The following is a 27,962-nucleotide window of genomic DNA, read 5'->3' as shown; positions in this document are numbered from 1 at the left end:
TATAAACATTGGGGTGCATAGGTTCTTTTGGATTGGTGTTTCGGGGTTCTTAGGATATAATCCCAGCAGTGGAATTAGAGCAAGGGACATAAAGGAAAGAATAAACAAATGGGACCTCATCAAATTGAAAAGCTTCTGCATGGCTAAAGAAAATAGCATTAAAATGAAAAGAGAACCAACTATATTGCAAAACATATTTGCCAAAGATACCTCAGACAAGGGTTTAATCTCCAAAATATGTAAAGAATTCACACAACTCCACTCCAGGAAGACAAACAACCCAATGAAAAAATGGGCAAAGGACTTGAACAGATGCTTCTCCAAGGAAGACATACAGAGACATATGAAAAAATGCTCAGCATCACTAGCCATCAGAGAGATGCAAATTAAAACTACAATGAGAAACCACTTTATACTGGTGAGAATGGCCATCATAAACAAATCAACAAATGACAAGTGTTGGAGAGGATGTGGAGAAAAGGGAACCCTAAGGTACTGTTGGTGGGAATTCAGACTAATGCGGCGACTGTGGAAAACAATGTGGAATTTCCTCAGAAAACTAAAAATGGAGCTGCCTTTTGACTCAGCAATTCCACTGCTGGCCTTACATCGTAAGAACCCTGAAATACCTGAACTCTGAATCCTGAATCCATAAGAACCTATGCACCCCAATGTTCATAGCAGCACAATTCACAATAGCCAAGTGCTGGAAGCAGCATAAGTAAATGAATGGATCAAAAAACTATGGTACATTTACAAAATGGAATACTATGCAGCAGAAAGAAGGAGCTCCTACCCTTTGTGACAGCATGGATGGAACTGGAGAGCATTATGCTAAGTGAAGTAAGCCAGGCAGTGAGGGACAAATACCATATGATCTCACCTTTAACTGGAACCTAGTCAACAAAACATGCAAAGGAACAAAATATAACCCGAGACATTGAAATTAAGAACAATCTGACAGTAATCAGAGGGAACGTGGGAGTGGGTAATGGGGGGAAAGTGATGAAGGGTTTTGAAGAAGAAGTATAAAGGCCACATGGACCAAACCAACAGGGGGTGGAATCAGGGGAGGGAGGTGGGGATGGCTGGGGTGGGGTGGGAGTGGTAGGGGTAAATGCAGACAACTGTACTTGAATAGCAACAAGAAAATACCCAAAAATTTTAAAGAACTTTAAGAACTGAACATGAAAAAATAATCCAATCAAAAATTGGGCAATGACCCTGAATAGACCCTTCTCCAAAGAGGACATATAGCTGACCAATAGCCATATGAAAAGATGCTCAATGTCACTAATGATCAAAGAAATGCAAATTAAAATCACTCTGAGATATTGCCTCACACCTGTCAGAATGGTGACCATTTATAAATCAACAAACAACAAGAGAACAAGCCCTGTGCACTGTTGGTGGGAATGCAGGTTGGTGAAGCTACTGTGGAAAGCAGTATGGAGTTAATTCAAAAAGTTAAAAATGGAACTTTCTTTTGACGCAGAATACCACTTCTGGGAATTTATCTGAAGAAAGCCAAAACTCTAATTTGAAAGAATATATGCTCCACCATGTTCATTGTAGCATTACTTACAATAGCCAAGATTTGGAAGCGGCCCAAGTGTCCATCAGTAGATGAGTGAACAAAACAGCTATGGTACATTTATACAACAGAATACTAGTCATTTGTAAAATAGAAAAAAATTCACTTTGTTGACGGCTTGGATGGGCCTGGAGGACATTATGCTAAGTGAAATAAGCCCGTTAGAGAAAGACAGGGACCATAGGATTTCATTCATATGTAGAATTTAAAGAACACACTGAACTAACAAAAAAATACACCAGACTCATAGATGGAGAGCAGGCTGATAGCTCTGGGGGTGGGGGGTGTGGAAGTAGAGGGATTGAACAAAAAAGAAAAAGGACTCATGGACACAGACAACCGTGTGGTGATTGCAGGGTTGGGGGTAGGTGGTGGTGGAAGAAGGTATGAAGGGAATACAATACAGTAAAAATAAACTATTTTTAAACATTTAAAAAATGAAAATGGAGAAAGGAGGATCGACAAATATTTCTGCAAGGTTTCTCAGCATCTAATCCAACTCATTCTCTTCCCACATCCATCAGGGAAACTGGAAACTGTAACTCGCAGGGCGCCTTGCTGTCTGGAGTTGCAGGGACTGCCCTCAGTGTGAGTGGCAGGATGGGTATCTGCAGGGAGTGAGGAGGTGATGTGACCCAAAAGGGACCCTGCATCAATCAGTCTCCATTATGAGAGTTTCCATCTACAATAAGCCAGCAATTTCTCAGCACAAAACTGTTGGTTCCATCTCGTTTTTTCAATGACAAGATACTTTAGCCTCGCTGTCTCTGGAAATGCTCCTGCTGGATGTCAGGACAGTTCCTAAGGCGTCCGTTGCCCCACGGCTGGCTGTCCATGGGAGAGAGCACAGCAGGGCAATGCTGAGAATCAGGGAATTTTCCCACTATTGCCCAAGCACAGTCTCTCCTCTACCTTTCAGGAGGCCATCTCTCCCCACTGTAGTCCCAGACAAAAGTCTTCCTAAAACCCCAGAATGTAAAAATGAAGCAGTTGGTATGATTTCACCTGATGCCCACTCAACATCTGGAACTAGAGGCCACAGATGGACAAGTCAACAGCTGGAGAGGAAAAGGAACTGTACCAAAGGCGTCACTGTTCGTGGTGGTTCCTAGTATTAGCGTGGGTTCACGAGATCCACAGCTCATGAATTAAGACTTACACCCCTTCATGCTGGCTGTCACTAAAGACTCTTCTGTCCCTCCTCTCCATGTGACAAATAGAACTGGCACTGAGAGCATATGTAGTCGTCAGGAAAAATATTCAATGTGATTATTCAGTGTCAGTCACTGTTCTGAGTGCTTAACAAAATCCAGCTCATTTGCACTTGCAACAGCCTATGAAGGGCAGTGAGCATGCTTCCTGTGCTTCTCTGGTCTGTGCTGGAGACAAAGGGGCCAATGAGGCACAGAGAGGCCAGGTAACATGCTCAAAGGCACACAGACATGAGTGGTGAGCTTGGTGCTGAAGCATACACAGGGCCCACATCTGACTGACGGACTTGCTATACAAGTCACGCTTCCACTCTGACTTTAGGGAAAGCCCCACCTACCCTAGAGAGTTAAAAATACAGCGTCCTCATTCCTAATTATTGGTCCATTTCCTCCGGTCTTCTAGGATTTGCCATTAATTGCAAGTACACCAAGATCACACACTACATCAATTAGACCAACTAACCCTCAGATACTAATTAAACAAAACATCGGGGGAAATTTCCCAGCCAGAGGAGAGCAAGGCTTTCCTCTCAATGTCTGGGGAGAAAGAGCAGAGCCCTTATAGAAATGAATGAAGCGAATGAGATCAAATTTAATCTGAGGGATAAATTTAAAAGGGAACATGGCACAAGGATGGCTTGTCACCTAAGAAACTTAACCTCAGAAGTAATGTCCACGACAATAAGCACATGAGCTCTCTCCACCATACCAGAGTCTCTGCAGGTGCTCCAGGGACAAAGGCTGGAGTAGATCCACAGAGCTCATCCGTCGCCTGGACAGAACCCAGAGAGCCCTGAGTCACCCCAGTGAGCACTCTGTGATGGAAGGCAGACTTTTCTAGACTGAGAATAGTCTCACCACACCTGCTCAGAAAGTGAAGCTCAGGTAAGGGCAGGGTCCCAGCAGCCTCATCTGAGCAAACAGGTTATGTCTTCCTGGAATACAAAGAGCATTTCGGATGACCCATCCCTAAATGCCCCTCTCAGCTATGACCACCACAGCCTGCCTCTGTTTCTTAACTAAGCCCTCTGGGAGCCGGGGACCAAGGAGGTAAGTGCTTAGTCCTCTATTCCAGAGAAGCAAAAATCTGCACAGTGCACTAGAGGTGGGTCAGGCCAGAGCAGTATGAGTGCTGGTCTGTGCTGGAGACCAAGGGGGCAGGGAATGGAGAACAGGTGGGTCAGGGGCCAGTGGCCACACATGAAGCACAAGCACATGTAAAATCGTGTACTCCAGGCTAGAAGACAGCAGGAGCAGTACATGCAGTCCCTGCCTCTAGGTAGACCTTGTAACAGTCATCTAGGAGTAACATCTAGATGTAACAGTCATCAGGAGGGTGGGTGTTACCAGGTGTGTGAGGACCCTGAGCCTCGGGTCTGTGGCTCCTCGGTGTTTTTGACAATGCGGAGACACCATCATAAAAGCAATAAGAAGCCCAGCATGGCTGTGAAAATGATAGCAACAGAGTGAGTAATGCAAATAGCATCCTCCCTAGAGAAAGCAGGCCTTGAGCTGAATTTTAGAAGCTAATTGAAATTATACCACAGGTCCATCCATGTGTTCAAAGCCTGGCCTGCCTGTGGGCTGGTGTAAGGACAGTCATGAAAGTGGCCCATGGGGTGTGACGGTGTCAGAAGAGACTGCCAGGGAGCCACGTGGGAAGAATGCAGTCCCTACTCTCACCACAGGACTGTTGACAGAGACGACCTCTTTCTGTGTTAGGTGCCTGGCAGACCCAATGACAGCTTGGCTCTGTAGCCCTGACTCTGAGAAAGACAACTGTGCTGTGAGGGTGAGTGACGGCTGGGACAGGGAGGGGACTCCCTCAGGGAGACAGTGGATGCCAAGGGGTCTGGAGGGTGCTGCCTGCCCGGGAAGGTGGGGGCAAGAGTGTGCACAGACCTGCCTAGGGCGCAGGCAGCTGGTGAAATGCGGTGAGGGAGGAGTAGGATGTTGTTAGACATCACTTGGCTGCTTTGAGTCAGGGTGACCAATGCAGAGGCAACAGAGATTAGGCTGAAGGGGCTGGTCCTGGGGGCGGGGGCCATGGGTGGGGGCCCTCTGGAGGAATGGGAGGAGGGGTCAAGGGAGTGCGAAGGGCCCATCTGAAGCAGAGCTCCCTGTGGGAAGGGCTGGATGGTGGTGGGCAGGTGTGTGAGGGTGTGCGTGTCGGTGCGCACACACACTCACACGTGCCTGGTGCACTGAACTGGAAATTATAAAACGCCTCTCTGGGCTTCCTGTGCCCCTTTCCTTCTGGTGACGTAACTCTCCTCTTTCAGGCCTTCTCTCTGTCTCAGCCATTTACAGTAATGCTTTTCACCAACCGCTTTTTAAAAAGCAAGCTGCTGGAGAGAATAATGGTGAAGAGCTACACCTTAGCTTTCAGTCTTGGCTTTGCTGCCCCCTGCTGAGTGAATAATCTAAGGGAGACCAGCAATCATCCCCACACCTCTCATATCACAGTCAAACTGGGGTAAAAGACACAAGACACACACATCACTGAGTCGTGAAAGGACTAATTCAGATACTTTATGGAGGTGTTATCATAGCACCTGGTTCATGGGTGAGCACCTAGTGATTTCTATTTATCATGTATGGCCTATGTCTATGTGGCCCTCTAACTTTCTTAGTCCCTTCATCCTTTTATCTTTCCTCATTATCTCTGCAACATTTCCTTTTCTTGCCCAGTTTAGACTCTGAGAAGAAATCTTAGAATCAGAAATTTAAGAAAGATATGGCATAATTGCTTTTTAATCTTAAAAAGTGGGCTGTTCTGATTTTGCCCTGCCCGGCTCACTATATCAGAACCAGGGTCCTGCACTCCCATTAGAGATAAAATAATCAGATTCTCTGAGATTTACCCTAGACATATTTTTAGTAGAATAGTGGGAAGAATTGCAGTAATTGGGTGTTCCACAACAATATAGGGACTTTCTAGCAAATGGCATGTAGTTTTGAAACAACACAGGAAGAAAGGCAAGTTGCACGTTTTTACCCATTTAAGCCCCAGAGTTTGAATTGTTTTCAAATAGTCCTAGAGTTCTTCAGAATCTGGGAAGTGGGGTGGGGGTGCTTGTTGCAGCACCCAACCTGAGCAGATCTCCATGCATTTCATAGTTTGTGCATGAAGCACCAAATAAAAAACTAAAAATGAATGTGTCACAAATGGCCTGCAGACAGGATTCAATGTACTTTCAGTCCTACGTGACTATATCATCCCCATCATGAACTTGAAGGAGTACAGTTCTGGGGAGAGTGTAGGCGGTTGGAGGCTGAAACCAAATCGCTGTATTTTCCAACTCTGAGAGGAAGCTGTGCATGGAATTCAAACGTCCAAACTGGCCTGGAGGCCATCTGATCCTGTGGCAGCCAACACCAGGGGCTCTGTTCCTTGTCTCATCAACATCTTTGGCCCTGTGCTCAAAGCCTCTCCTCTGGGGTCACACCAGGTGTCAAGGTCAAGTCAGGGGTAGGAGTGACTTAGCTCCTCCCCCCGGGGACTCAGAGGATGTTAGACTGTGCTCTCCTTGCTGCCACAGTGAGGGTCAGTGCTGTCTGTGTGTGAGGGTCATGGAGGGAGCAACTGGCGTGGCGCAGAGGGCCAGGGTGTGTTCATAGTGAGGACCCCCCAGTTGCTTACATAGAGCCCTTAAGCTCACCTCATGCCACCACTCACCTTCCTCCCACCTCCACCTCCGAAATGCAACACAGGAGAGCCTAACAAAGTGGTAAAGTCCGTGTCAATGTGTGTGTAGAGACAAGACAAACATTCTTTTATTTTTTAATTTTAATTTTTTATTGTTATTCAATTACAGTTGTGTGCCTTTTCTCCCCATCCCTCCACCCCACCCCAGCCAAAACCCCCTCCCTCCCCGACCTCCATCCTCCCCCTTAATTTTGTCCATGTGTCCTTTATAGTAGTTCCTGTAATCCCCTTTCCTCACTGTCCCCTCCCCACTCCCCCCTGACCATTGTTAGATTGTTCTTAACTTCAATGTCTCTGGTTATATTTTGTTTCCTTTTTCCTTCTATCTATTATGTTCCAGTTAAAGGTGAGATCATATGGTATTTGTCCCTCACTTCCTGGCTTATTTCACTTAGCATAATGCTCTCCAGTTCCATCCATGCTGTTGCAAAGGCTAAAAGTTCCTTCTTTCTCTCTGCTGCGTAGAATTCCATTGTATAAATGTACCATTGTTTTTGGATCCACTTGTTTGCTGATGGGCACTTAGGTTGCTTCCGGTACTTGGCTATTGTAAATTGCGCTGCTGTGAACATTGGGGTGCACAGGTTCTTTTGGATTGGTGTTTCAGGGTTCTTAGGGTATAATCCCAGCAGCAGAATTGCTGGGTCAAAGGGCAGTTCCATTTTTAGTTTTCTGAGGAAATTCCATACTGTGTTCCACAGTGGCCGCACCAGTCTGCATTCCTACCAACAGTGCACTAGGGTTCCCTTTTCTCCGCATCCTCTCCAACATTTGTTTGTGGATTTGTTTATGTTGGCCACTCTGACTGGTGTGAGATGATACCTCATTGTGGTTTTAATTTGCATCTCTCTGATGACTAGTGATGCTGAGCATCTTTTCATATGTCTCTGGGCCTTCTGTATGTCTTCCTTGGAGAAGTGTCTGTTCAAGTGCTTTGCCCATTTTTTAATTGGGTTGTTTGTCTTCCTGGAGTGCAGTCATGTGAGTTCTTTATATATTTTGGTGGTCAGGCCCTTGAGACAAACATTGTAATGGTGATGGAGCTATGGCAGACTTTGGCCAAATTGGAAGAAAATTGCCCAGACCCTATGGTTTCACAAAGGTAATGTCCCTGTATCATCCCAAAGACTCTAGAGCTGAAGCAGGCATTCTCTGCCCTTATATCAGGTGCAGACACTGAAGTTCAGACAGATTAAAAGGCATAGTCAACATCACAGAGTAGGAGGGAGAGTGGAACACATCAGCAGCTGTTTTGACCCCACCCTCAGTCTAGAGTCTCCCCAGAGGAAAGCCAGGTGGAACCTGTGTGGGGAAGCACAGGCACAGACTGAGGAAGATGGTTCCTTTCTCAGGTTTAATTTGTTCCGACTTTTTTGATTCATCACAGGTGCCAGAAAATGCCTCACCATGAGAGCTGACAACCAGAGCTTCCTGGAGGGTCCTCCCAGGGACTTCATCCTCCTGGGTGTTTCTGGAAGGCCATGGCTGGAACTCCCTCTCTTTGTGGTCCTCCTGGTGTCCTACGTTCTTGCCATGTTGGGGAACATTGCCATTATCCTGGTGTCCCGGCTGGACCCCCAGCTCCACAGCCCCATGTACTTCTTCCTCAGCCACCTCTCCTTCCTGGACCTCTGCTATACCACCACCACGGTCCCCCAGATTCTGGTCAACCTGGGCAGCTCCAGGAAGACCATCAGCTATGGGGGCTGCACAGTGCAGTATGCGGTTTTCCACTGGCTGGGATGCACCGAGTGCATCGTGCTGGCTGCCATGGCTCTGGACCGCTATGTGGCGATCTGTGAGCCCCTGCGCTATGCCCTCATCATGCACCGCCCTCTCTGTCAGCAGCTCGTGGCCATGGCCTGGCTAAGTGGCTTTGGCAACTCCCTGGTTCAGGTAGTCTTGACAGTGCAGTTGCCTTTCTGTGGGCGGCAGGTGCTAGACAACTTCTTCTGTGAGGTGCCAGCTATGATCAAGCTATCCTGTGCCGACACCACCGTGAATGACACCACACTGGCTGTGCTGGTGGCCCTCTTTGTGCTGGTCCCCTTGGCGCTCATCTTGCTCTCCTACGGCTTCATCGCCCGGGCAGTGCTCCGGATCCAGTCCTCCAAGGCTCGGCACAAGGCAGTTGGGACCTGCTCCTCCCACCTGGCAGTGGTTTCCCTCTTCTACCTTCCTGCCATCTACATGTACCTGCAGCCCCCGGCCAGCTACTCCCAAGAGCAGGGCAAGTTTATCTCCCTCTTCTACTCCATCATCACCCCCACCCTCAATCCCTTCATCTACACCCTGAGGAACAAGGATGTGAAGGGAGCTCTGAGAAAACTGCTGGCAAAGCTGTGGCGGCTCTGCAGAAGGTGAAGACCTGGGCCGGGGCCCCCTCCATGGCCACAGCCCCAGCAGGTGGGTCCTGTGCTCAGAGAATCTCTCGCTTTAGAAGCCAATAAGCAAACAGTGTAAGGTGTTTTAGAGATTTCAGGATTCCCCCTAGTCCCCTGTCCAAAACATCTCTCCTCCTGTGTGGTCACAGCGCCTATGTTCCACCTGTCCCCACAGTCTTTCATTCTAAGAGGCCATGTGTTTTTAGAAATTGTTAAAAGAGAATTGGCATTCAATAAGTATCTGTCCAGTTATTTAATTCCTAAATATCTGATTCTTTCCCCTTCTAGTCTTGTTATTTTTCTTCAATTTTTCTCCCATTTCCCTCTTCCCAATCTTCTCTCATCCTTTCCCATTACTCCTAACTAAACATAATGTAAAACTGAAACTAATCTTATATTACTTATAATAATTTTGTCTCCTTCACTATAGATTTAAAGCTCCATGAATTTTATATGACTTTGAAAACAATTCCAAAAATGAAATAGATTACTTCTCCTTCCCATGAACTGAGATGATGTCTCTTTCCGTAGTTCAACTTTTGTTCTATAGGAAGTGTCCTTGCCACTACCTGTGACCAAGGACAAGCATGTTAACCACGGTTGTATAAGACTCGGTGTTGGATTTTATCGGTACAGATCCAACAGCGTATTCTATTACCTAAAACCAAGAATGCCTTATAGTTGAGAACACAAAATACAAACACAATCACACTGAGGGACAATACAACTTTAAATAACAAGTTCCGAGTCATTGTAATGGCTTCTAAATATTTGTAGAAGCTTTCAAGACACAGACACTAGATTAACTGTATTCTTCTACACCATCTTGTTTAAACCTCAATCAACCTCATGTCATAGTAATCACTTTTATGAGGCTTTGTTGTCACGTAAGAATCAGAATATTAGAGGGGCTGCGATGACTGGGCCACAGCCCCCTGGTGACCAAGGGAATGGAGACCATGCTGAAGTCCGTGTGCTGCCTCCTACTAGGACAAAGCCATGAGGCTGGGACCTTCCACTTGCATTTCCTTTCATGTTCTCAATTTATTTATACTTAATTTATTTGCATTCATTTCCCTGCCATAGATGTCACATACTAAGCAAGCATAAAAAATAAAATACAACTATAATAATAAATATATAACAATTAGGACAAAAGGGAAAACTGAAGAAGTTTTACTGGAGTAAAGGTAAAAAGGAAATAGAAATCACAGAGCTGCAGGACTTGAGAAACATGGATGAACCATGGGTGTTCCTGGTACCCAGACCACAGAGCAGTTTTCCCTGGGCTGGCACCGAGCAGCGCCTGGATAGAAGCTGAAAGCCCTTCAGAACTACCTCTGTGAACACTCATAATGACACATGCGGGCTTTTCTTGTAACTCTTCCTGGTAGCAGAGGCCAAGACAATTCAGTGAAACCAACGTGACATGGATGTGAAGAGAGGCAATCCATACGTGTAGCTGTGGAGTGATCTGGCCTAACTCCAGGACACACTGAGAGTAGTGAGCACTCGGTTTCTCAAACTAGATGTACCAGATTAAAGGTGGCCTCAAAGCCTCTCCTGTTCCTCACAGTGACAGGTGGAGACTGTTTGGATGAAGTGACAATGATATTCTAGGTCTTCAGAGCAAGATCATAAGAAATCTGGGAGCTTGTAACTAGTGCTACTCTCTCTTGGACACTCAGTGACCAAGGGACAAGTCTAGCTACCCTAACGCAGCCATGCTAGGGAGGTGGCCATGGGTGCTGTCTGACCAGGAGCTATTCTAGACCCACCTGAGCAGCCTGCCCAGTAGTTAAATGTCACCCAAAGGCCTTGGTAAAGGAGCATCAGAAACTCTGAGCAGAACTCTGCCCCAATTCCTAACCCACAAATTGTGAAATAGAATAAAACCATTGTTATTCTAAGTCACTAAGTTTGGGGTGGTTTGGCAAGGAGCAATAGATAGCTGGGATGCTAGGAACCCCTAGAATATTAAATATCAGAGTTGTGTGAAACCACAAGATATACAGGGTGAATTTTCCAGAAGCATCAAGGTTAATCAGTGTTACAGGGAGAAATAGTTAAATAACTGATAATTAAATTAAACATGCTTCCATTATAATAAACTGATATCATACATAGAAAGTGAGGACATATTTTTTATAATGAAACCCAAGACTACAACCATTTTGTATACTTCTGGTGCTCTGCTCTGTATTATGGAAAGGGCCCTGGAATTCACTGCCCTCTGCTTTTATGAGTACGTTGTGGAGAAGTGTGGAAAACACTCATGAGGAGGAGAGGATGCAATGTGTGCTCGCTCCCCAGGCACTCCTTCAAAACTATAATTGTTGCCAAAGTTGAATCAAGACATGTTCTCATGCAGCCTCCTTTTCCCAGTTAAAGAGAAAAGTATATTTTTCATTCTATGTGTGGTTTAGCGAAATTCTTTTGGATGAATTTAACCATCTTATGTTTCTTCATGGGAACACATGAGTCTTGCTGCACTCACTTTATTCTGGGGTTGAGGCACAGTTAAGTAAGTCCTTAGAGCGTTTCTCTAAGTGCGTGATTTACCACGGGAGTCGAGACACACGCTTTGAATCCACTGCTGTACTACCATTGAGAGCATGGTTTCAGAGGGGCATTTTTATGATCAAAACATTTGACCGTCTGGACAACATAGTAACAACCAATAGCATTGAGTGATGCTGAATAGATGTCCCTGCCAGTGCATCATGAGAATTCCTTCTTTCATTCCCTAACTTTACCCTAAGTTCACTACAAAACAGGTGAAACGCCCAGCAAGAACATCAGAATGATGATCTTAACGTCAAGCTTATTGAGATTTATCATCTTCCTTTCAACCTGCAGTCCCATTTGCTGCATGAATATTCCTTGACAGAGTAAAAATGTCAGAAATTCTCCTCCATTTCCTCACTCCCAGCTCCTGAATCCTCTCTTAATTACCCCTGGTGCACACACTCAATTTTCACGTTTGCTTCTTTATATCCGTGCTCCATTCCCAGTAGCCTCTGCCAGCTATGAAGCTATTGTCTCTCGACAGCAAGTTGACTCCATCTTCCTCTTTGTGACACAGACATGAGACTCTGAGGAAAAACTTCTGCTTGTTCATTGATTCCTATAAACTATTCTGGTTGGAGACCCTGTTGTCAGACTTCCAGGATGCAGGAGACAGAAGGACTTAGCACATCCTGTTGTCCTTTGTCCTGATGCCACCTCAGCAATGCTGCTTCATGCTGGCGTTGGCAGCTCATTCCAGAAGCAGCAGCAGACATGGGTTTCTAACACCTGTACAACCAGCCTTCTGTCCCCTCAGGGGCACCAACATCAGCTCAGCAGCTCTCCCTTCTCAAAGGCCTGGAGTCGACTCCATGGGACTCTCCTAAAAATGTTCTAATGAATCTGATCTACCAGCTCATGAAAGTCACTCCCTCCATGAAGCTGGGTTGGTTTTTTTTTTTTTCCTCTTTTCAGGTTGCCAGTCCCTGATTAAACATTATTGTCATTATGTGCCCTTGAGCCAGTTCTGACTACTGATGAGTGATGTCCACAGTGTCCTGTCCTCAGCAGCCCTGCTCAGCTCCCGCAGACTCAGGCCCATGGCTTCTTTAACGAAATCATCCATCTCATACTTGGACCTCCTCTTTCTCTGCTACCTTCTATTTTTACCCAGCATTATTGTCTTTTCCAAAGAATCTGCCTTCTCATGATGTGTCCAAGTACAACAGCTTCAATATTGTCCCTTTTTGCCTCTAGGAAAGTAACTTGCTCTGAGACCCTCTGGTTCATGTTTCTGGTGGTCCAAGGTCCCCCTAGAGCTCTCCCCCAACACCACATTTCAAAGGAATCAATTTTTCTTTCCAGTCTTCTTTACTGTCTAACTTTCACATGTGTACATAGTAATTGGGAATGTGAGGGTGTGGATGATCTTAGCCTTGGCATCTAGTGATACATCTTTGTCCTTGGTGACCTGAGAGGACTCTGGCCAGCAGTGTCCACGGTGTTGTGGATGAGACAAAACAAATTCAAATGGACTACCGAAGTCCTGTGGAGAAAAAGGGATGGCACAGCCACTGTCTCAAGGGGAGACCACCTTGTCCACTCTCTCAAGGGGAGAGTGCCTCGACCCCTGCCTTGACAGGTTTTTATTGGCTTTCTAATAGCATACATCAAAGAAGGTTCTCATTCATTATGCTTAGGTCTGCTTTAGGTAATTACTTTTTACAGATAACAAAGGAAAGGATGTTATTGATTACTTCCTACATATTAACAAGGAAAAAATGTTGCAAATGCAAGGGAACGGTAAGAGTAATTGATCTGGTTACACTCTGTCTTTGGGAGAATTCGCACAGACTTCAGGAAGTTACTTTAAAGATATACAGTAAGCATTTGCTGCTTCAACTCAGGGTGAGGGAGTTTTAGCGAGAGTAAGCCTCAAAGCAGCCTAGGTATAATGCAGGCCTGAATTCCTACAGGGTAGACAATCCGTGGGTTTGGTGTCCTGTGTGCCATCACATGCCTATGTGCTTTCCAATAGGGCAGCGCTACATATGCCATTGCCAGGCAGATCAGTTCCCTTCAGTGACCATTCCCAATTCTCCCATTGCTGCCTTCCTGAATACCAGCCTTCCCTTGATTTCTTGGTTGCAGTCACAATTTACATTGACTGAAAGAAGGTAAGCACATCTTTAACACTTTCACTGTCCTCATTGTCTATGTTAAGGTTGTGTATATCTTCTGCAGTTTTTCTTAATCTTTATTGTTATTCAATTACAGTTGTATGCCTTTTCTCCCCATCCCTCCACCCCACCCCAGCTGAACCCCCGTCCCTGTCCCACCTCCACCCTCCCCCTTGATTTTGTCCATGTGTCCTTTATAGTAGTCCCGTAATCCCCTCTTCCCACTGTCCCGACCCCACTCACCCCTGGCTATTGTTACATTGTTCTTAACTTCAATGTCTCTGGTTATATTTTGTTTGCTTTTTTCTTCTATTGCTTATGTTCCAGTTAAACGTGAGATCATATGGTATTTGTCCCTCACTTCCTGGCTTATTTCACTTAGCATAATGCTCTCCAGTTCCATCCATGCTGTTGCAAAGGGTATAAGCTCCTTCTTTCTCTCTGCTGCGTAGAATTCCATTGTGTAAATGTACCATAGTTTTTGGATCCACTCGTTTGCTGATGGGCACTTCGGTTGCTTCCAGTACTTGCCTATTGTAAATTGTGCTGCTGTGAATATAGGGGTGCACAGGTTCTTTTGGATTGGTGTTTCAGGGTTCTTAGGGTATAATCCCAGCAGCAGAATTGCTGGGTCAAAGGGCAGTTCCATTTTTAGTTTTCTGAGGAAAGTCCATGCTGTTTCCACAGTGGCCTCAGCAGTCTGCATTCCCACCAACAGTGCACTAGGGTTCCCTTTTCTCTGCGTCCTCTCCAACATTTGTTTGTGGATTTGTTTATGTTGGCCACTCTGACTGGTGTGAGATGGGACCTCATTGTGGTTTTAATTTGCATCCCTCTGATGGCTAGTGATGCTGAGCATCTTTTCATATGTCTCTGGGCCTTCTGTATGTCTTCCTTGGAGAAGTGTCTGTTCAAGTGCTTTGCCCATTTTTTAATTGGGTTGTTTGTCTTCCTGGAGTGCAGTCGTGTGAGTTCTTTATATATTTTGGAGATCAGACCCTTGTCTGAGGTATCATTAGCAAATATGTTTTCCCATACTGTTGGTTCTCTTTGTAATTTGGTGGTGTTTTCTTTAGCCATGCAGAAGCTTTTTATTTTGATGAGGTCCCATTTGTTTATTCTTTCCTTTATGTCCCTTGCTTTAGGGGACATGTCTGTGAGGATGTTGCTGCATGGAATGTCTGAGATGTTCCTGCCAATGTTTACCTCGAGGACTTTTATGGTGTTACAACTTATATTTAAGTCTTTTATCCACCTTGAGTTTATTTTCGTGTATGGCGTAAGTTGGTGATCGAGTTTCTTTTTTTTGCACGTACCTGTCCACATCTCCCAACACCATCTGTTGAAGAGGCTGTTTTTGCTCCCTTTTATGCTCCTGCCTCCTTTGTCAAATACTAATTGACAGCAAAGACTTGGGTTTATTTCTTGGCTCTCTGTTCTGTTCCATTGGTCTATGTGCCTGTTTTTATGCCAGTACCAGGCTGTTTTGATTACAGTGGCCTTGTAATACAGTTTGATATCAGGTATTGTGATCCTTCCTGCTTTGTTCTTCTGTCTCAAAATTGCTGCAGCTATTCGGGGTCGTTTATGGTTCCATATAAATTTCTGAAATGTTCGTTCTATATCTGTGAAATACGTCATGGGTACTCTAATAGGGATTGCATTGAATCTATAAATTGCTTTGGGTAGTATGGACATTTTGATGATGTTAATTCTTCCAATCCATGAGCATGGTACATGCTTCCATTTGTTTGTGTCTTCCTTAATTTCTTTCTTCAATGTTGTGTAGTTTTCTGAGTACAGGTCTTTTACCTCCTTGGTTAGATTTATTCCTAGGTACTTTATTTTTCTTGGTGCTATATCGAATGGGATTTTTTTTTCCTGATATCTGATTCTGATGTTTCATTTTTGGTGTACTAGAATTCCTTTGATTACTGAGTATTGTCTTTCTATATGGCAGTTTTGCCAAATTCATTTATTAGGTCGAGTTTTTTTTTGGTGGAGCCTTCGGGTTTTCCACATACACTATCATGTCATCTGCAAACAATTACAGTTTCGTTTCCTCCCTTCTAATTTGGATGCCTTTTATTGCTTTTTCTTGTCTGATTGCTGTGGCTGGGACTTCCAATAGTATGTTGTTTTATTTTAAATATAAAGCAAACTTCCTCCTGATTTTTTTTTCCCAGTACGCCTAAGGGATACAGTTTGGGAAAATACCAACTTTATCTTTGAAATTCCAAGTTTCACACAATCCTGGCAGCTCTCAGGATCTTGTTGCAGATCTGAAGAGTCACAAAGTAAGAAACTAGGCCAGGGAGGTTAGGTCTACCTGGGGTCTGGTGGGAAGCCCATCAACAGGATGCTAAACTTCTTCTCACTTGGTCCCTATACACATAGTAAACCATTTACTTAAAGTACACTGAGAGAAATTTAAAAATTCAAACAATCATGCATGTGAAAAATGTGTATTTTCTGATTCATTTCTACTTGAGATAAATCTCATCTCTTCCTATAACACTAAAATGTGTTCTGGCCCAAGATTAAAAACAGAACAAAACCTTACACTGAAAGAACTCTGATTACAAGTTAAACCCTACAAGACCTTTAAAAGGAATTTTTAGCAACCTCCATATCTAACGAAACTATGTAACGAAAAGTCAAATGTAAGTCCAGGCTTCCCAGCTATCCGTCATCTATTTGGAAAAAGAAGGTTCTATAAATGGATGCATTTGTTATCAGATGAGTACAAGTGGGAAAAGAAGCTTTTTGACGAAGGATTTCACGATAAAAACTTATTACTTGCAGAAAAATATAACTTACCCCATTGAAATAAATGTACTCAACAAAGTAAGGTGAAGTCATTCTTAAAATAATCAAATACTTCCTGCTGTGCAGAGCATTGATGAGGCATCTCATTCAAAGTCTCTAATCCACCCTGCATGGTGTGGCTCCATGGAATGAGTGCCCGCCTGTGAAGCAGAGGGTCATTGGTTTGATCCCCAGTTGGGGCACTTGCCTGGGTTGGGGATCATGTCCCTAGTTGGGAGCATGCAACAGGCAACCACATATTGATGTTTCTCTCCCTTTCTTTCTCCCTCCCTTCTCCTCTCTCTAGAAATAAATAAATGAAATCTTTTAAAAAAAATCTCTAATCCCCTTTAGAGCAAGAGGGACCTGTGAACCCCACTCAGGAAGGACATCAACAGAAGGAGTATATACCCTCAGTGGAAGCTGGGTGAAGATGATGACTGCAGAAAGTACCTTTTAAGAAAGAAGATTCAATGCCCTGGCTGGTGTGGCTCAGTTGGTTGGAGTGTCATCCCATAAAGTGAAATGTTGGGGGTTGGATCCCTGGTCAGGGCACATGGCCTGGGTTGTAACTTCAGTCCCCCTGTCAGGGCCCTTATGAGAGGCAACTGATCCATGCTTCACATTGTTGTTTCTCTCCCTCCCTCTCCTTCCCTTCCCCTCTCTCTAAAATCAATAAGCATGTCCTCGGGTGAGGATTAAAAAATAAACAAAATAAAATAAATTGAAAGAAGATCGTACTCCCCCAAACCCACATGGGCTACATCACAAACGTGTTCCATGTAAAGACACTAATAATCTTCCAAAACTGAATGAAGAAGAAGCAGAAAACCTGAACAGACCAATATCAGCAAAGGAAATGGAAGCAGTCATCAAAAAACTCCCAACACACAAAAGCCCTGGACCAGATGGTTGCACAGGAGAATTCTACAAAGCACTTAAGGAAGAGCTAACCCCTATCCTTCACAGACTATTCGAAAAATTCCAAACTGATGGAAGACTCCCAAACTCTTTTTATGAAGCCAGCATCATCCTAATCCCAAAAGCAGATAAAGACACGACAAAGAAAGAAAACTTCAGGCCAATATTGCTGATGAACATAGACGCTAAAATACTCAACAAAATATTGGCAAACCGCATCCAGCAATACATTAAAAAGGTCATCCACCATGACCAAGTGGGATTCATCCCAGGGATGCAAGGATGGTACAATATTCGCAAATCAATAAACATAATACATCGCATCAACAACTGCAAAGACAAAAATCACATGATCATATCAATACATGCAGAAAAAGCATTTGATAAGGTACACCACCCATTTCTGATAAAAACACTCAGCAAAGTGGGAATAGAGGGAGCATTCCTCAACATAATAAAGGCCATATATGAGAGACCTACAACCAACATCATACTCAATGGACAAAAACTTAGAGCTTTCCCACTAAGATCAGGAACAAGACAAGGATGCCCTCTCTCACCATGCCTATTCAACATAGTATTGGACGTCCTAGCCACAGCAATCAGACAAGAAAAAGCAATAAAAGGCATCCAAATTGGAAAAGAGGAAATGAAACTGTCACTATTTGCAGACGACATGATAGTGTACATGGAAAACCCTATAGACTCCAACAAAAAACTACTCGACCTAATAAATGAATTTGGCAAAACAGCTGGATACAAAATCAATACTCAGAAATCAAAGGCATTCCTGTACACCAACAATGAAACTGCAGAAACAGAAATCAGGAAAAAAATCCAATTTGATATAGCAACAAGAAAAATAAAGTACCTAGGAATAAACCTAACCAAGGAGGTAAAAGATCTGTACTCAGAAAACAACACAACATTGAAAAAAGAAATTAAGGAAGACACAAACAAATGGAAGCATGTACCATGCTCATGGATTAGAAGAATTAACATCATCAAAATGGCCATACTACCCAAAGCAATTTATAGATTCAATGCAATCCCTATTAGAGTACCCATGACATATTTCACAGATATAGAACGAACATTTCAGAAATTCATATGGAACCATAAACGACCTCGTATAGCTGCAGCAATTTTGAGGAAGAAGAACAAAGCAGGAGGGATCACAATACCTGATATCAAACTGTATTACAAGGCCACTGTAATCAAAACAGCCTGGTACTGGCATAAAAACAGGCACATAGACCAATGGAACAGAACAGAGAGCCCAGAAAGAAACTCAAGTCTTTACGGTCAATTAATATTTGACAAAGGAGGCAGGAGCATAAAATGGAGCAAAAACAGCCTCTTCAACAGATACTGTTGGGAGATCTGGACAGCTACATGCAAAAAAAAAGAAACTCGATCACCAACTTACGCCATACACAAAAATAAACTCAAGAAGGTTAAAAGACTTAAATATAAGTTGTAACACCATAAAGGTCCTCGAGGAAAACATTGGCAGGAAAATCTCAGACATTCCACACAGCAACATCCTCACAGACACATCCCCTAAAGCAAGGGACATAAAGGAAAGAATAAACAAATGGGACCTCATCAAAATAAAAAGCTTCTGCATGGCTAAAGAAAACAGCACCAAATTACAAAGAGAACCAACAGTATGGGAAAACATATTTGCCAATGATCCCTCAGACAAGGGCCTGATCTCCAAAATATATAAAGAACTCACAGGACTGCACTCCAGAAAGACAAACAACCCAATTAAAAAATGGGCAAAGCACTTGAACAGACACTTCTCCAAGGAAGACATACAGAAGGCCCAGAGACATATGAAAAGATGCTCAGCATCACTAGCCATCAGAGGGATGCAAATTAAAACCACAATGAGGTCCCATCTCACACCAGTCAGAGTGGCCAACATAAACAAATCCACAAACAAATGTTGGAGAGGATGTGGAGAATAGGGAACCCTAGTGCACTGTTGGTGGGAATGCAGACTGGTGAGGCCACTGTGGAAAACAGTATGGAATTTCCTCAGAAAACTAAAAATGGAACTGCCCTTTGACCCAGCAATTCCGCTGCTGGGATTATACCCTAAGAACACTGAAACACCAATCCAAAGGAACCTGTGCACCTCAATGTTCATAGCAGCACAATTTACAATAGGCAAGTACTGGAAGCAACCGAAGTGCCCATCAGCAAACGAGTGGATCCAAAAACTATGGTATATTTACAAAATGGAATTCTATGCAGCAGAGAGAAAGAAGGAGCTTATACCCTTTGCAACAGCATGGATGAAACTGGAGAGCATTATGCTAAGTGAAATAAGCCAGGAAGTGAGGGACAAATACCATATGATCTCACCTTTCACTGGAACATAATCAACAAAAGAAAAAAGCAAACAAAATACAACCAGAGACATTGACGTTGGAACAGTCTAGCAGTGGCCAGGGGGGAAGTGGGGTGGGGACAGTGGGAACAGGGGATTGCAGGAACTATTATAAAGGACACATGGACAAAATTGGGGGGGATGGTGGGGGTGGGGGAGGGCGGTGGGTTCAGCTGGGGTGGCGGGGAGGGAAGGGGAGAAAAGGCATACAACTGTAATTGAATAACAATAAAAATTAAAAAAAAAAAGACACTAATGACACCTTTGGAACCCATGGAAGTATTTGGAGAAACCTGCTTGCTGCTGGATGCCTTACAGAGCTTGGAACTGGGGCGGCGCACAGAGAAAGGGTGTCATTTCACTCCCACTGTCACCAACAGCCCATGATTCTCAAGTGACAGATCAGGGAGCTCTGGAACACACACCTCTCTGGTGTGAACGTGCCGGCACATGGCATAGTTTAACAACACGGTGTGGTGCCCAGGTGAGTTAATCAAATTTCAAGTAGTATAAATATTTTTCAAATTATTTAAAGAATGTGAAAATATGTAAAGTTAATTTAGTTCTAGAAATAGCCCTTTGAGGCTTAGCTTTAGGATAAACAAGTTGAAAAACTGTCCTATTGCCAGAAATAGTAAAAGAGAAAAAAAAACAAGGGAGGCCCCCTGATAATAACATACGATAATAACATACACTGTTAAAACTGTAGCCTATTTTCACTACACCTGCTGATACACCGTGTGGAAGGACGGGCAGAAGAGAAGGGAAACTTGGAGGAAGAAACCAAACCAAAAGGGGTTTGGAAACTCACCCAAGGACTCACATAACGCAGGCTCCCTCTTCATATTTGTTGACTGAATGAGTGAACAAATTTCTTCCTCATATTTTTCTAAACACCATTGTGAGGTATATATTTGCCGACTCTGTACTCCATGTGGCTCAACTCCTCTCAAATGGCAGGTACCCAGGACATATCTCTAGAGCATTTTGTAACACATAGAATATGAAACCGATGCACGCAGAAGGCGGTCGGAAAGACAGACAACATTATTTTCCTTCACTCTGCAAGTACTTTCATCATCCTACACCCCTCTGCAAATCACAAATTCTGTAAAAACTTTGGGAAAAGATGGAAAGCATTAAGACAAGCAATGCTGCCAGGTTCCAGCTAGACCACGGACCATTCTTTTCACCTCTGAAGCAATGACCTCGGCTAACAAAAGCGCAAGCGCTAGCAACATGAGAGCCAACCCAGACTCATTATTCACAGACCCAAGGGTCACTGCTGAACACAACCACCAAAAAAGAGCATCCAACTGCTCCCCCAGCCTTGTGTTCAGCAAAGGGCAGTTTGGATTAGATCTTCCCGAAGAGATCTGTTTTGCCGAATGACATCACCACAGAAGGTTTTCAGACAAGGTCTGATGAAAGAGTGGGGACATTCTCAGCGTTGGTCACACTCTTATTGGGAAAACACTCTGAAATTACAACTCCCGGGGTGCCAGGGTAGGTAGTAAGTGGTTAATGAGTAGAAGCAGCCCCACTGGCTGAGACCACTGGCAGAGGTTAATCAGGTTTTTAAGTGTGACTACAAGCAGTTATAGTCACCAGAGACTGCGAGCAGCATTTTCCTCTTGGCACCAACAGGAGTCATTCCCAGCTCCGGCAGACCCTGACCTGTGACAGGGAGGAATGTCTGAGGGACAACTTGGGGATGAAAAAGCAATCTATGACCACTACAGTAAGCTCTTATTTTCTTCCTCATTGTAGGTTCAACTCATGGTTGCACCTATTTTACTTATCAATTACACTCTGCCTACTTTCAAACGAGAATGGTGGTGCACAAACTAAGGGACAAGAGTTAAGTAATTATGGTGATGAAACAAAAGTGGTTATTCTGGCAGGAGAATTAGCCTAAGCCAGTGATTTACCGCAATTGAGATAAGAACAGGTCTGAGCGTGCTGGCAGCCAGGGTAAAAAGGGAAACACACATTGCACACTTTCTGTGGACTGATTAAAAAAAAAAAAAAAAGAATACATATCAGTCCAGGAGAGAGAAAATATTTCTTAACTTTGGATTCCGTGTCAGTTAAGTGTATCTCTATAAAAAGAACTGTGGCTGGGGTAGTTCAGTGGATTGAATGCTGGCCTGCGAACCAAAGGGTTGCTGAATGACATCACCACAGAAGGTTTTCAGACAAGGTCTGATGAAAGAGTGGGGACATTCTCAGCGTTGGTCACACTCTTATTGGGAAAACACTCTGAAATTACAACTCCCGGGGTGCCAGGGTAGGTAGTAAGTGGTTAATGAGTAGAAGCAACCCCCACTGGCTGAGACCAGCCACTTAGGGCACATGCCTGGGTTGCAGGCCAAGTCCCCCAGAAGGGGGTGCACGAGAGGCAACCACACATGGATGTTTCTCTCCCTCTCTTTCTCGCTGCCTTCCCGTCTCTCTAAAAATAAATGAACAGAATCTTAAAAAAGAAGAAAGCGAGTGATAAATAAAATAGATGGTTGTTGGGAGACATCCTGCCTGGTTTCAGGGACTGCAGCCTCACTAACGGACATAAAGGGTCCCATGGCTAGGCCTGAGTGAAAAGGCCTTGGGGTCATGAGCCACTAAGGAGACAGAACCTATCCTCCTGGCAGGAGCGCAGCTCCTGCCTCCCTCACTTCACCCTGCTTGGCCCCAAAAGATGGCTGGTTAGTCAATGACAGGTAAGATCCCTCAAGGGAGGGACGACCTAAGCCAGGCACAGCCGCAAGAAGGGCCATCAGGGAAAGACTTAGGGGCCTATCGAGAAGGGGCAGAGAGACCTTCAGCCCTCAGCTTTGTCATAGTCTGGGTCCTCATTCTATCTGTAAGAAGTCTCCTAATGCCTTGGCTGCTTTGCTCCCCCTGCCTGACTCAGCCTGAAAACAATGCCAGAGGCAGCTGTGGCCTTGTACTGGAACGGATGGCTCCTGCGGGGCAAACCAGGCCTGAGAAAGAATGTACATTGTTTCCTTTGAGGCTTGCTCTGATACCTGATAACCCTGTTGGTACGAACCAGACGTTTGAGCTCAAAGAGTAGGGAGTGAAACTCCCTACTTCATGATACACGCCTCAACAGCCTTCTGGTTTCAGCATATCCCGCCGACCCTGGCCAGAGACAATCCCTGTGTTTCTCTGATTATTATCTGTAGATGATGTCAGTTTTTCATGACTGTAGCCTTTTGGACATTGATTGATGAGCTTTACGTGCATACTACGTATCTCTGTGTAAGCTGAACTCAATAAGTACCCAGGGAAAGAGGTGCTGGAGGCTCTTCTCTGAGAGATTAGCCAGCCTCTTCTCCCCAAGCAGATCTTGTCTTGGAAGTCTTATTTCATCCACGATGGCTGGGAGGACTCTACCAGATGGAGACAGCTGGCATCTCCCACTATGTTCTGGTTAAGAATGACAGAATTCCCAGACTGCATCAGACCCATGACTCCCTTGGCTGAGCCTGGCAGACTGTCTCTGACAGTGGCCCACAGCAGTGTCTCCAGGACAGTATAACTGGGCTCTGACCTCAGCAACAAAGTGCAGAGGAAGCTCCTGAGGACGCCACCCTCCCTCTGAAGACAGTGTGGAAGAGGAGAAGGGGCATGGGCTCTGAAGCCAGAGAGACGTGGCTTCAGGGTCTGAGAGCACGTCTGCTTGTACTTAGGGTTGGCAGCAGTTGTCTTTGTAGAGCTGTTGTGGGCGTTAAATATGATTGTAGACATAAAGCAATAGGCTCACCAAAGGGACAGAATAATGGGCCTCTATGGCTAGTAATACTGTACATAGACGTAACTGGCCAAGTCGTTAAATAAATCTTCAACCTCTTTCGGAGATATTAAATCTAACAAGGTTACTTTATGGGGGATTCTGGTTAAGTCATATCTTAGTACTAGAAAATGTCCTAAATAAAGGAAGCAACACCAAATTTCAACACACCTGAAAACAGTAAAATGCCCTTCCATTCAAATTATAAGAAATTAATTTGAAGTTTTCTGTTTTGACTTAGAAGTTACATCCAGATCTTGAAAACCATTTTGTTTATCTGTTATCATAGCTATCATTTATCATAGGTCTAGAGCTATGTTTTCAGGAATTCTATTTAATGAGGGCTCTATCTCAGGCATCCCCAAACTCTTCTTAAAGGGCCAGACAGTAAATAGTTTAGGCTTTGTGGGCCATATTGTCTCTGTTACAACTAGTCAGCTCTGCTCTTTAGCTTGAAAGCAACCATAGACAGTATGTCAACAAATAAGTGTGGCTGTGTCCCAATAAAACTTTATTTGCAAAACCAGGTAGCTGGTCTGTAGGCCATAGTGTGCTGACCCCTGCTCTAGTTAATAAATATTAAAGTCACCCTGGCTTTCTATGGTTATATTTTCTTCCTTTTTGAAATAACTGGATAAGAAGTGCCTATAACAAATTTATTTATATGTTTCCTCAAATAGGAAATAAATATAGATTAAAAAGAAAGGCAGAACATTACTGAACAGCATCTAGTCTCTTATTTGGAGACCTGTTTCTGGACAAGTTTAAACACCTCTGCCCTTGAACTTCTCAATCAGCCACCTTTATTTAACCAGCCACACTAAATAAAAGACTAAATAAATGCAATTCCTTGATGGTTTGATGATGAAAATGTTATCCAACTCACAAAATCCTTGGTTAAATGGACAACAGTTTAGATGTAGGGGAAAGAAAACAACATTAATGCCCTAAAATCCAATATACACATAATAATGTTTTTCTTCTTTTTTTGATATAAAAAGAGCAAAACAGTTCAGCAACCAAACTCTAGTGATTTGGCCATGGGCAATACCTTAAGTTTATGATACAAAGTACCTAATAAAAATTATAGATTCTTTATTCACTGATACATTTCATTGACTTACGTCAGATGTTCTCTAAGATAAAATAAAGAAAGCCAAGGAGCATCAGACTTGCACCAAACAGATACATTTATAGAACTATTCTGACTTTGTGTTGCATTGGGTTAGCTGTACCCTTTAATGTGACCGCATTCTCAGAAAGAATTGTGCTCTCGTCGTCCTGCCAGTGCTCAGTGGATGGACTGATCCGTTCGACCACAGCCCAGGGTAGCGAAGGCTCAGAAGGCACCTCAGTTCTGTCTCAGTTTAGGCAAAACCCAGACAGTAAATCAATGAATGAATGAACATGGAAAGGGAGTACATTATTTTCTGTGAGAACAGACTTCAGTAAAAGGACTACAGTGAGGTCAAAACCAACCATAGGTATTTATTTCAGGTGCTGTTATGTATAGTAAGTGCCACAAATAAAGATAATAACAGATTAAAGAGTGAAATTACATTAAATACAGACCTATTGCTGACCTTGGGGGGTTATGAACCAAAAGTTCCAATGAATCAATATGCTGATTAGGTCTTTTAGCTAAAACTGTTGAGGGTGCGTTTTCGTGAGTATCAGCTTCTATACTGCTGCTATCCTGTGTTTATTAGTTGCACTAAGTAGAAAAATGAGATAATGTTCTTCTTAGCAACAAAACCAAGCTGTGAGGCTTGAATAAGTGCTCAGTGAAAGTCCCGTCGCAGGTCAATGAGTGATTTCAGACTGGAAATTGTCATACACACAACCCAAGCAAAGACGAAAAATAAACAAACAGTGCCTGACCTCTTGTTGCTGAAGACATCTGTGTGTTTGCTCAGGCCCAGTCCACTGAAGGGCTCGGGGAAGTTGGGGTCTTTGAAACAGCTGTTTGGGTTACAGCCATTGCTTTCTGTAGGCGAGGAAATGCAGTCCATGCGCTCACTATGCCGAGAGCGAGTCTGCTGAAAAGCAAGGGAGAGACAGGCTTGACGTGCACATGCCCAGAGAGAACAGGGCTTAATTAAAAGTTCTAATCACTCAAATGTTTCACCTTCCTCATTGGGATGGGTAGAACGACAGCTGCACAAATACAGCACTCCTGTATGGAAACACTGGCTCTTCATTAAGGGACGGCTGGTGATGGATTTCAGGGAGGCTCTTGCCGTTGAAAAAGTTACACTTGGGAGGCAGCAATTCAGCCACAGGGCCTCTGTGGTTCATTATCGTTCATCCTTTTCTCCTGGAGCATTCAGAAACATTTGCTCCTTATAATTGATTGGATGAGAAGTAAATGAGGAAGCGGGAGGAAGAGTCCTGAGACGCAGGAAAGGTGTGGAAAGTTACAGGGGGTCTGGGCTCCTTTTGGATGTCAGGGTGCTCTCTGACTCTACACCTGTGCCTACCTGAAGTCAGAGGGGTTCCATGATATTGCACCATAGATCTCCTTCCCTAAGAAGTATAATTGGGCAGTGAGCCCACCAAAAAGAGTGCTTCCAAAATTAAAAGTACGAATTAGGCATGTAAATTGATAGGAAGGATGCTGGAATTCCTGTCTTTCATTTGTGGCAGAAACAAATCTGTCTCTTGGGAAAATTTCTAAGACAGCAATGTTGAGCTTGCCCTGGGCTCTGCAACTGATTTGGTGGGCAATGATTTCAACACATTGTCTGTGGGTCTCAGGCCCAGTGACATGCACAGCCAGGTGATGGAGCGGTGAGTGTGCCAAGTACTTAACTAAAAATGTTAACACGCTGCAAGACCTGCTTTAGAGATCCTAGCAGAGCTGTGAAGGCATTCCTGCTTCCCTGGCCCACAACTGGCTCCAGTCCACGTGGGAAATCAGTCCTCTCATACCAAATGTGCCGCTTCCCAGGGGATTCCCAGGGAGAGAAGGGAGCAGGACACTCATCCAGCCAAGCAGGTCCATCTCATCTCCTCCGGGATCAATGCGTTCACCAGATCTAAGAATCGTGTTCTTCATCATGTTGGGTGTTTTCATCCCCCAGTTGAGAAGTCCTTTATATATCTCAATTGGAAGGAATTTCTTGATAAGGGTTCTCTCTTGTGGAGAGACTGTACAGAGGAAAGGATCCAGAACCAAGCCCCGAAGGTAGAGGGAACATATCAGCATGGCAGTGGGGAATGTAGCCCAGCACCGAACCGCAAAACCGATTGAGTGTGAGGCGGTACACAGGACCCAGGCGTGCCGATTGGCTTTCCCATGGGGAACCAGGCTGGCATTGTACCTAGGATGCTTTAAGGCTTGCTTTTGCTAAAAACTCCCTCACCCTGAGTTAAGACTGCAGGTGTTTAATGTATATCTCTGAAGCAACTCCCTAAATTAGTCTGTGCTAAGCTGTCCCAAGGACGGAATGTAACCAGATCAATCACTTTGATCATTCTCTTGCATTTGCAACATTTTTTTCTTTGTTATCTATAATCTTTTTCTTTGTAATAACTTATAGATTTTATCTATAACCTTTTTTTCTTTATAATCACTGAAAGTAAACCTAAGTATAATGCATGAGAACCTTCTTTGATGTAATGCTGCTGGAAAGCAATAAAAGCCTGCCCAGGCAAGGGTCGAGGCACGCTCTCTCTCAGAGAGTGGACGTGCAGTCCCTCTTTCTCCACAGGACTTCTGCAGTCCATGTGAATTTGTTCATCGCATCCACAACACACAGACCCCGTGGGCTGGAGTCTGCATCACAAAGGCCCGCAGCCCTGGACCACTCCACCATTTGAAGATAAGTCATCAAAGTCATCAAAAGAGATTGTGGAGGAGTGACCAGGGAGGTACTGGGTTAAGGCTAATGCAAAGCAGAATATGATGAGCACACTGGAATGACCACTGGACTTGACAACGTGGCCAGTTGGTCATATAATACATTGTCCAAATGATAAATGTACTTTTTTGAGAATAAAAGCGAAAGTTATTGAAAACTGACACTGGAACAACTGAGATGCTTGGGGAAATCCTAGACATGAGTAACATTCACAAGAGTATCAAGAGACTCTGTCTAAAACTCTGCTGTTCAGTACAGTAGCCATTACCAATGTGGCTATGGGGAATTACAATGTTCTATACGTGTGAAACACACACCAGATTTTAAAGTCTTAGTACAAAAATATGCATAAAAATGTCTGTACACAGAATACATAGCTAAATAATAATATTTTGCATATAGTGAGTTAAGCAAATATGTTAATAAAATTTGGAAAATAGATTTGATAAAATAAAATATTCTTAGTGATAAATATTAATTATGATACATAAGTTTCTTTACATTTCTTTTTATCTTAACTTCTTATAGAATCTCTACTCTCTTTTAAACTCCCTAGTCTCTTAAAACATCTGGCAAAAGTGAAATAA

At 43.9% G+C, this 27,962-nt stretch overlaps 1 protein-coding gene across 6 annotated transcripts; it reads left to right on the top strand.

Moving 5' to 3' along the window:
• The first annotated feature begins 3,390 nt into the window (after positions 1-3,390).
• LOC112304940 (olfactory receptor 2B11) lies at positions 3,391-13,628 on the top strand. Of its 6 annotated transcripts, none has more exons than XM_053912113.2 (4): positions 3,391-3,855; positions 4,373-4,597; positions 7,902-8,920; positions 13,445-13,628. In XM_053912113.2, exon 3 carries the CDS (start codon positions 7,922-7,924, stop codon positions 8,876-8,878), a length of 957 nt encoding a protein of 318 aa, XP_053768088.1. In that variant the 5' UTR covers positions 3,391-3,855; positions 4,373-4,597; positions 7,902-7,921; the 3' UTR covers positions 8,879-8,920; positions 13,445-13,628. The 6 variants fall into 6 exon arrangements, with proteins under 6 accessions (XP_053768088.1, XP_053768089.1, XP_053768087.1 ...); XM_053912114.1 differs by lacking the exon at positions 13,445-13,628 and adding an exon at positions 9,329-11,142; XM_053912112.2 differs by lacking the exon at positions 13,445-13,628 and having other exon boundaries at positions 3,392-3,690; positions 4,528-4,597; positions 7,902-11,142.
• The last annotated feature ends 14,334 nt before the right edge of the window (positions 13,629-27,962 follow it).

The sequence above is a fragment of the Desmodus rotundus genome, chromosome 9 (assembly GCF_022682495.2).
Source record: "Desmodus rotundus isolate HL8 chromosome 9, HLdesRot8A.1, whole genome shotgun sequence".
Classification (NCBI taxonomy): domain Eukaryota; kingdom Metazoa; phylum Chordata; class Mammalia; order Chiroptera; family Phyllostomidae; genus Desmodus; species Desmodus rotundus.
Note: the sequence above shows the minus strand (reverse complement) of the source record. Positions and strands in the feature narration are given on the sequence as shown.

Coding starts and splice junctions, on each gene's coding strand:
- LOC112304940 (XM_053912113.2), top strand. CDS start 7,922: ATGAGAGCTGACAACCAGAGCTTCCTGGAGGGTCCTCCCAGGGACTTC.